Here is a 10,268-nt window from a genome sequence, read left to right as displayed (position 1 = left end):
AATAAAATGCACATTCTCGCTATTATCAGGTCTTTGCCCACACAAAGTCAAGGACGTTCTTTTTCCACGGGCCGTGAAGGATATCTCAAGGGGTTTTTTGCTGATGGAATGTGGTGTAAAACAAAGGATGTCTTTCATTTAGACTGAACTTGTGGTTCGTGGACTTCTGAGCCTTTGTTGTGGCGTTATCCTCTAAACTCAGCCATAGAAATAATTTTTTTCATTACAGTTCTGCTTCTGATGACAATCTGTGTGGTGTTAGTGGAAACTAGCCATTACATTGAGTATTTATAATTTCAGTACAAAAACATTATTTTGTGTAATTTTTACAGCACTCTTTATTTGATTTAAGTGCCCTAAAGACTGTGCAGTGGTTTTATCTGCTAATAATTTAATAATAAAATATATACAAAAAAAAAATATATATATATATATATAGAGAGAGAGAGAGAGAGAGAGAAAACAAAATTCAAAAGTATTAAGAATACTCTCTTTACAGTTCCATGTTTACTGTGAATGATTCAATTTACTCTAAAGTCATTAAAATGTCATGTTCTTTAATTCAAAGACGTATATATTATGTACATACAAATGAATAACGCCTCTGAAATAATTTTTTCTGCTAGTGTAACAAATTTTCCTACAGTACAGTTTCACTCTGAATTTAAATTATGACCAATCACAAAAAAATTTATAAAAAGTAGAAATGTAATTCTAAATTAGTTTGGGACACCTGTTAAGAAACCGTTTTTTCAGTTCCGTTTGCTGCTATTATTGGCACACACAGAAACTGTGTATCAGCATTCAATGTTTTCCAAATGCTATTTAGTGTTTTTAATTTACTTAATGTATAAAACAAATTAGTCGTAAGTAGTTTTACTTAGCCAATATAACTCCAGCTTCAGACTTCAATTTGAAGAAAAATGTGTTTTATTTTTGTTTCACCATCTCTCACTCTTTCTCTGGGTAATCGATGTGTACATGCATACTCATATCTGTGTCTCAGGTCTCACTGTAGTCGAGCAGAAGGAAGTTGTTTCTGTGCTTGAGGCAGGAAAAGGGGCTTACGGTTTGTTTTTCTTGCTGTCTGATAGCATCTACATGGGTACCTCTGGCTTCTGCTGCAAACATTGTTTATTGTGATACCTGTGAAGGCATTGGGACTCGAGTCTTGTGTGTGTGCGTGTCTGAGACGCCGTGAATGGGGGAAGGGGGCCAGAGATGGACAAGTGTCGACAGCCTCTCTCAGCCCTCGGATAGGAAGTGACAGAAATGACACCACAAGCCCCAGGTGGCTGATGGGATATGCATCCAGGTCTCTTCATTACGCCCTCCGTCAGACCACCACCTCAGCTGTGCTTGTGTTTTCGTTTCTAATCACTGGATAAGATTTTGCCCTCTAATCTCAGAGTGTAAAGCCACCCTTAAATTCTCCCAGCAGGCTGAGCGATAAACTCCAGCCTAAAGCATCCAAAAGCTGTCCGATAACTGTCAGCGCTAACTGTCATTGCTTTCTTCTCTTTGAGTTTAGGCAGAGCCCCTGAAACCAAGACCCTCAATTTGGAGAAGGTTGGCGTGGAGATCAACAAAGAAACTGGGAAGATAATTTTGGCCGCTGATGAAGCCACATCTGTGCCAAATATTTTTGCAATCGGAGACATCGGTGAGGTAGGCGCTATGAATGAATGTCATCAATAATGCACTAGTAGGGAAGGGGTGGACGATATGACCGAAATCCTATTTCATGATACGAGTTTTTCAGTTACAGTAGGTTTATTTAACATGTAGTAAGAAATACTGCAGAAACTGAATAATCAAATGTAAAACAAAAAAACAAAAAAAACATTGTATTGTAATCTATTCTTATTAAAGATACAAAAATGATTCAGTCAAGAGGAATGTCTTACTCTGATTACATCACTGTTGTTAATGATTACATAATGTGTTACCCATAACACTAGATACAGACACCAGCAGGTTTATTAGGCTGCTGTCACTTTAAGACCTAATGCATGGATCAACATAATTACGTCTATTTGACCATTTAAGCGCAAAGAGACTGAATTTGGGATTGCATGCTGTCTTAGAGAGGCGACTTTTTGTGTGCGTGCTTCGAGTGTGTGTCAATCAGAGCGAGTATCACATTGAGTTCTTTTTTTTCTTGACTTGGGCTTAATAACTCTTATTAACATCAAGCACATTAGCTCTTTATTTTCGTATTCATGCACGTTTCTTTATCACTCTAACATGTCAGTAACTTTAAAGTCAGCATGAAAAAGAAGTTTTCATTTTGAGATATAATCGAGAGAACAGCTTCCCAAACAAGAAAAAATGTAGGGCATGACTTGAATTTGTCCATTGGGAAGTGATCGGATCATTGTGGTTTGCTATTGCTGTGATCTCATGTGAGTGACAGGTTGTCCCGCCCTCGTGTCAGTAAAAATCACATCATCAGAGAAGAGAATGGAGGTTATTTTGATTAAAGGTTACGAGGGTGTATGCATTTTTTGTTTTTAATAACGCAGTGCACGGATAAATCGTTTACAATAAATACTACGGTTTTTATTTCATTGTGACTTAGATATTTTCACATAGTGCGATATAAACACATAGCGTCATACCGCCCAGCCCTAATCAAACTCAGCCGAGAAGGAACAGCTGGAAATCGACACATCTACAGCATATTCCTGTCTGTCAGTTCAATCGCTCTCCTGGAAGGTCGCTGCCCTGTAACATCTCCAACACAACTGGCTACCGGGATCAAATATCACAGCTGCAGCAGCTGTGTGATTATTGGCGGGCACACACCGCTACACAACTAGTCAGAAGAAGCTCTTTGTACGTCAATGTGCATGACTTATCATTTTTTAAGGAAAGAAAACTAGATGTTGAGCTGCACCTGGTTACTGCCAAGAAGTGCATTTACTATCCAGCTGCCTGGGTGGTGTACACACACACACACACACACACACACACACACACACTCTCTGAGCCAAACACCCAAGGCAGTTTCTTGGACAGCAGGATGTACAGAAGTTATCAGACTGGTTGCTGATGGCATTAGTCAGTGAATGAGAATTCGCCCCGCAGTGCTGCTTGTTCCTGTGTTGTTACTGTAGGCATGTTTTTCACAGCGCTGATTGGCAGCCGTCCACCTCTGCACTGTAATAATCATCTTGACTGACAGTCATGTAATGTTGAAATGATACTAATCTCTGAAATGTCTGATCAGGCTAATCGTACATGGATTTATACTTCACGACACATCATTAAAACATAATGCAAAGAAAATTAGCGTTTAAATCTTTTCAGTTGTATTGTTGCGCATTGCGAATTGACCTGCCCAATTCTTGTAGACTAGATTTGCTGTTGAACGCATCCATGCTTGGGTTAGTGTTTATTTTAGTATTATTTATACAGTATACTATTATAATATTAATTAATATTAACCTAATTTATTTCAGTTAGTTGCCAAGACAACATTTTAAATTTTCATTTACGTTTTTAATGTAATTTTTTAGTATTTTTAGTTAACAATAACAACACATGTTTGTGTGTGTGTAAATGTTCTCTGACACAGCCTACTCACACTCTGTTTCAGGGTCGTCCCGAGTTGACCCCGACAGCCATTCAGGCCGGAAAGCTCCTGGCCCGTAGACTGGTGGGCCATTCCGATGAGCTCATGAATTATGAGAATGTGAGTTTTTCGTTACACGCATGTGTTCTCATTCTCTCTTTGTTTCTGGATTAATCTCTCAAAGCCTGTCAAAAACATATGAAAATAATATATATATATATATATATATATAAATTACTGTAATGTAATTACACACATTTAAAAATATACAAACACACACGTGTGTGTGTACGTGTGTGTGTGTGTTTGTGTGTGTGTGTGTGTGTGTGTGTGTGTGTGTGTGTGTGTGTGTGTGTGTGTGTGTGTGTGTGTGTGTGTGTGTGTGTGTGTGTGTGTATAATTACATTACAGTAATTTTTTATATATATTTTTTTTATTTTCATGTTTTTGACAGGCTTTGTGAGATTAATCCACACACACACATTTAAAAATATATACATGTGTGTGTGTGTGTGTGTGTGTGTAATTATATTACAGTAATTTTTTTATATATTTTTAATTTTCATATGTTTTTGACAGGCTTTGTGAGATTAATCCACACACACACACATTTAAAAATATACAAACACACACGTGTGTGTGTGTGTGTGTGTGTGTGTGTGTGTGTGTGTGTGTGTGTGTGTGTGTGTGTGTGTGTGTGTGTGTGTGTGTGTGTGTGTGTGTGTGTGTGTGTGTGTGTGTGTGTGTGTGTGTGTGTGTGTGTGTGTGTGTGTGACTACATTACAGTAATTTTTATGATAATGTAATCATAGAAAATTTAATAGGAATTACGTATTAACTCAAAATTGAAATGACTGGACAGTAAGGAGAATTAAGTTTTAGAATACTGTCACAAAAATGTCTTGGTGCAACAAAAAAACACAATGCAACCTTCTAGTGCTGCTTTTGTCATTTTTTATTATGGATGTTCTCCAGTTAAATTATTTGTGTGTGTGTGTAGGTGGCCACTACAGTGTTCACTCCACTAGAGTACGGCTGTGTAGGTCTGTCTGAAGAAGAGGCTGAAAAGAGACACGGCAAAGACCAGATTGAGGTAAAATACAGCAATTTTACCATGGGTGCTATTAGATACAATGTGAAGTGCAGTTATAAAATGGCAGCAGCAGCAATACATGTTCAATACATGCAATTAATATTGCAATATAGGGTGAACAATTCTTCCACCAAGTAATATAGTTCATTATCCTAACTGTGGGCTCTGTACAATTGCCAAGCAAGCACATTACTGTATACTTGTGTGTATGTGTATACTGGGTACTTGCACACCTGCATGGCTCTAAAGCCTAAAGCATTCAGAGAGGGCTGTGCCTCTGGTTTGATTGACAGGTGTTCAGGAGGGCTGACTGATGCTTGTAGAGGTTGATGAGAGATGATCAAAAATGCAGTATCCAATTGGCCCTGACAGCTGTGAGCAGCATGTGTCGGCACGCCAGAGCGCTCACTCTGAAGCTTGTTCAATAATGATGATTTCAGCACCTAAAAAATGTTTAGTAACAGACACAAACATAACAGTAGCAGCACTTGTTTCCAAGTGCTTGTTGTAAAATGATGAGCTCAAGTGGTTGATGATTCAGGACATGATGTCGTTGTTGGTGTATCATAGTTTTTGTTTTGTCTGGTTTAACAGGTGTACCATGCCTTCTACAAACCGCTCGAGTTCACTGTGGCTGAGAGAGATGCCACTCAATGCTATATAAAGGTATTTTAAAATAGTTACACACACACACACACACACACACATATATATATATATATATATATATACACACTAAGACTATTTTTTAAAGAAATTGACACTTCTCTGAAATAGCATTTAATTGATCTAAATCTAGTCAACAGTAATATTGTAATATTTTTTTAACTATTTATTTATCCATCCACAATACTATTTTACCATCCTCTTTCATGTCAGTAGTGCAAGAAATAGTTTCATTTCTCAAAAGAACTAGTATTTTTTTGTATTTTTGGGCCTTATATATATATAATATATAATACACAAGCAACTGCAAAAAAGACATTGAATTGCACTTTTCGGATTGATTATTCATTACAGCCGCTTTTAGGTATGCGAATAAAAAAGGTTTCTCAACTAGCAAATCAGCACATTTCATAAAGATTATGTATCGGTTTCTTAGTAGACTGGAGTAATGGCTGCTAAAAAAAGGGTTTTAAAATATAAATTGAGTTTTAATACTATAAGTTTAAGGTGTTGAGCTGTTGTGGAGCCACTATTGTGTAGGGTTCTTTGATAATCTTGCATCCTTGGAGAGTAAAAGGATCAATTTCTTTGGAAGTTCAAATAAGGATGGTCGTCATATCTCAATTATTAACTAATAACTAATGTTCTCTTTCCTGCAGGTGATTTGTCTACGGGAGGGTGAGCAGCGCGTGCTGGGTCTGCATTTTACTGGGCCGAACGCCGGTGAGGTCACACAGGGCTTTTCTTTGGGCTTCCAGTAAGTTCCACGTCCCCGTTAACCTGCACGTGATGTCGAGCTGGAGTCAGATTACATTCATTTGATTTGATTTCCTCTGATATCACCCAGGTGTCTGTTTCATTACACGCACATTTGCGTGTAAATTCAAATCAGTGTGAGTTACAACACCTGTGGGCGAATGAATACAGCGTCTGTGTGTTTATATCTGCAGGTGTGGGCTTACCTATGGACACCTCAGGAACACGGTCGGGATACACCCCACCTGCGCCGAGGAGCTCACCAAACTCAACATCACTAAACGCTCCGGTCTTGACGCCACGGTAACGGGCTGCTGAGGTTAAGCATCCCTTCCCTGATCACACGAGCACACGGGAACCAGTAAACAGGGTTATGATCATGTGAGTTATGGAGTTACAGGAAGCATCTCATGAAAATTCAGCAAGTCTCTCTTTCAGTCTTTGCTTTAAAACCTCTTCCGTTTTGATCTCGTCTGTGTGCACATCAGGGCCATATCTTTGATCTTCGAATGACCACAGAATGCAAATCTATTTCAGTTTAAAATATGATATTTCATATGATAATTCCAGAGGTCAGTGCTAACAAGTACGTGCTTCTTTACTTTACCTCTATGAGTCATCACTTTTAAACCAAATCCAGGGGAGTTCGGCTAGCTTTTCACCACAAGTGAAGATAATCCAATAAGGTCCTCACGTTTGCTCTACAGAATACGGTCACAGATCCAGGTTAGAGCAACACGAACCGCAAGCGCCGCTGCGAACAGATAAACACGGCCATAAATCAGGATTAAGCCCCCTTTACAGTTTGCTGAAATAAGAACCGTTGGAGAAAGTGGCCTAATGTTTCTGAAATATATTCTGCAAATATTGTTGTTTCTCTGGTTGTACTTCCTGTCCATTAGTCATGCGCCACTCCTGACACTGATGGATGGGATAGGCCCGTCGCTGCGCTGACACCACCCCTTTTCCCAGGGACGTAGACAAACACTCGGTGAGCGGCGTGTCACTCAAACGCAGAACCCGGTCGTGGACAGAGTGAGCGCTTGTTTAGTCCTGGACTTCAGGAGGTTCCCCAGTGCACAGCGGGAGCAGAGAGTACGCAGTACAATAACATACTCTCCTGCCCCTGATGTCTCTGCTTAAAGCCTAAAAGAAGTCAGTACCACCGGCGACCTAAAGGTGGCAGTGTTTGCTTCCTTTTCCCCCGTTCTTCACTCGCACGTGGGGATAATAATCTCAGAGCTGAGTAGTCATTATGAATTCAAGTCACAGTTAATCACTGGCAGAATGTTAAGATTAATTGAACACTTACTGGGCATTTATCGCTCCATAGGTTTAGCTTATCTGTTGTTTGTGTACTTGGCTAATAGCTTTGGCCCATGGTGCTGCCGCCCGCTTTGAGGGAAGTTAAACTGCAACTATTCCCAGAAGTTCAATTCATTTTGTGACTGGGAATCTGTGTACTTTCAAACCAGATATAGTATGAAAAGCATATGTGCATTTTGAAACATACTGATATATAATATGTCAGCAGATGCAAATCTAATTGTAATGCAAGATTTAAAATTTTTCATCTCACTGGCATGTCGATCAAAACCCGTATGACTTGATTTATTCGTCAGGACACTGATGAAGGAATTTAGATTTGTACTGGTTGCTCTTTGTCCATTAAATTACAAGGAGGCTTTCAAACTTTAAAAAGGATTCAATAGCATCATAAAAGTGACCCGTACGACTGTATTCCATGCGTTTTGAAGTCGTATGATAGATTTGTGTATGGAACATAATGAAATTTAAGTTGTTATTGACTGTCTCTTTGCTGCATTCATGAGATAAGTAGCGGTGCTGGATTTACGAACAAATCTTTTTTTCTTTTTTCAATAATTTGATTGGTCCAGGTCACAAAACCGGCCTGAATAATTAATTCACGAATTGCACTGATACGATTCTCAAGTTCAAACTCAACCTAAAAGTGTAACAGTTTCCTCTGTTCCTCGCACAAAGCTATCATATGACTCCAGAAGACTTGGAATATAGCTCATGAGACATATTAACAACTTTTATGATTCTATAATGGTTATTTTATGTTCTATATTTACAGCTTTAAAACGTTTCAGGCTCATTCATTGTAGCATGGAAATGAGCCACCAGAATAATTGTTCCATGGAAGCCTTTATTTCTTTGTGTAACACAAAAGAAGAAATACAGGTTTGGAAAAGCATGAGGGGAAGTAAATAATGGCACAATTTACATTTTTGGACAAAATATCACTTCAATTGTTTAGTAAAATGGGTAATAAAGTTAATCTGGGCATTTGCATTTGTAATGCAGTTAAAAAAACAGATATTCAAAACATATAAAACACCTGGACAAGTCATAGTCGCTCAAGTTGTTCTATTAGTTCTGTAGTTATACCTGCTGTATGCTAAATGAATATGAAATCAGCGTAAGAAACCCTAGTCAAGATTTCAATGCCTCATGCCCCATCCTTAAAGGGATATTTCACCTAAAATTGAAAATTGTCATCATTTACTCATGTTGTTCCAAACCTGTATGACTTACTTTCTTCGACGGAACACAAAAGAAGATATTTTGAAGAACGTTGGTTGCCAAACAGTTTTGGTTTGGAGACTTCTCTCAAAATGTTTTCTTTTAGTTTTATGTTCTACTGAAGTCATTCATACAAGTTTAGAACTAGATAAAGATGAGTAAATGATGACAGAAATTTTATTTTTGGGTTTAACATTTGCTAAACCTTCTGTTTCTTTAATAATGCCGATATGTCTACGGTTTCACACGAATACTTTGCATTGTGTAAAATTTCACTTGGTTTCATGAGAATGCCATAGACTTGGGAGTGAGGGTCCGTGTTGGAAGAACGGTATATCTGGAGTTTGTTTTTGTTTGAAGTCTAATCTGCCCTGGCTCTGATTAATGAGCCTGAGAGAGGAGTGACAGCCTGCTGTGGAGAGGAGCACTGCGCTACCAGGTTTATTTGTACCCAGGACTGATGGGAAGAGGGGGGTACCGTGTGCTCGACTCAGGGACGGGGTGCTGACTGAAGAACCCTGACCCCAACACACTACCACCAACAGCTTGGCTCTATCAACCCACACACACACACACACACAACACACTCACAGGCGGTGGGCGGAGCTGCGCCACAACACAGAAATATGCGGCCGCTTATTTCTCCAAAGTGTACAGATACACCAGCGTAATTGTCATGTTACCGGTCAAACTTTGACATTTTCACATTTGTAAATGTGAAATCTAAATGTTACATATGAAATTGAAAATAAAACCGTTATCGGCATTGATTGTCTCACTCAAATGTTGATAAAATGTGCTTTAGACACATTACCCGCAGGCCAGCTTGAGACAGCAGCTCCGATCCCCACACACACACACACTGTGAAGGGTCAGGGTTCAACTTTCAAGGGCCCAGCTAATGATGACTTGCACTAAAAGCCAAAACTGGAGAGGGCGAGTCTGATGTCACCTGGCGTCACATTTATTTCTGTAAATAGAAAAGCCTGATTTGGCTTAAGTTTTGCACTGGATCATTTATATGTGTGTAATAAAATATACAAGTGTACAGTTGCACCATTAAAATAATGATAGATTCTGTTCTGTCTTCTGTTTCTTTTTCAGATGGTGTGTATTTACTTTGTGAGCAACCTCACTGACTACTTCCTATATAATCGTGTTTTTCAGCCATTGTGTCGTGTTTTTATTTTTTTTGCAGCGTCTTACAGAGTGTTGCACTTTTAAGGCATGTCAAGTTAAAAGTAGTTCAACTTTATTTTTAAAAACCCAGAGATTTTCAGTTGGTTGGCTGTTCACACAGAATTTTTTTGCATGTAAAATGTGAGACACAGATAAGTGGAATGAAAATGGACGGTCTAGAGGCGCGTTTTTTAAAAGTTTAACTTCTTTTAACTTGAGCGCCACGTTGCAAGACATACTAAGCGTTTTAGGATGTTTACATAGAAAAACAATGAAAAATCAGTGCAAAAATTAGCTCAAAAGCGGCATCCTAACTGTCATGGATTCTTAAGTGATTGATTTAGAGCACACTAAATAGGCAGCAACTTCAAGTGTACACTAAATTCACGTGAACCACATGGAGGACAGAACTCGCAATTGATTTTAATATAATGTGGCTTTGGCATA

The 10,268-nt window shown here is 38.7% G+C and overlaps 1 protein-coding gene across 1 annotated transcript; it reads left to right on the top strand.

Moving 5' to 3' along the window:
* Nucleotides 1-1,006: 1,006 nt before the first annotated feature.
* Nucleotides 1,007-7,657, top strand: LOC130078739 (thioredoxin reductase 2, mitochondrial-like; the record flags this gene model as incomplete). Its single annotated transcript, XM_056244390.1, has 7 exons — nt 1,007-1,069; nt 1,490-1,668; nt 3,602-3,697; nt 4,578-4,670; nt 5,265-5,336; nt 5,996-6,093; nt 6,287-7,657. Coding segments are annotated over 7 exons (725 nt in total), but the record flags the coding sequence as incomplete, so codon positions are not given.
* Nucleotides 7,658-10,268: the final 2,611 nt, after the last annotated feature.

The sequence above is a fragment of the Rhinichthys klamathensis genome, unplaced genomic scaffold (genome assembly GCF_029890125.1).
Source record: "Rhinichthys klamathensis goyatoka isolate OS25496 unplaced genomic scaffold, OSU_Roscu_1.1 h1tg000972l_1, whole genome shotgun sequence".
Classification (NCBI taxonomy): domain Eukaryota; kingdom Metazoa; phylum Chordata; class Actinopteri; order Cypriniformes; family Leuciscidae; genus Rhinichthys; species Rhinichthys klamathensis.
This window is presented reverse-complemented; position numbering and strand designations above follow the sequence as displayed.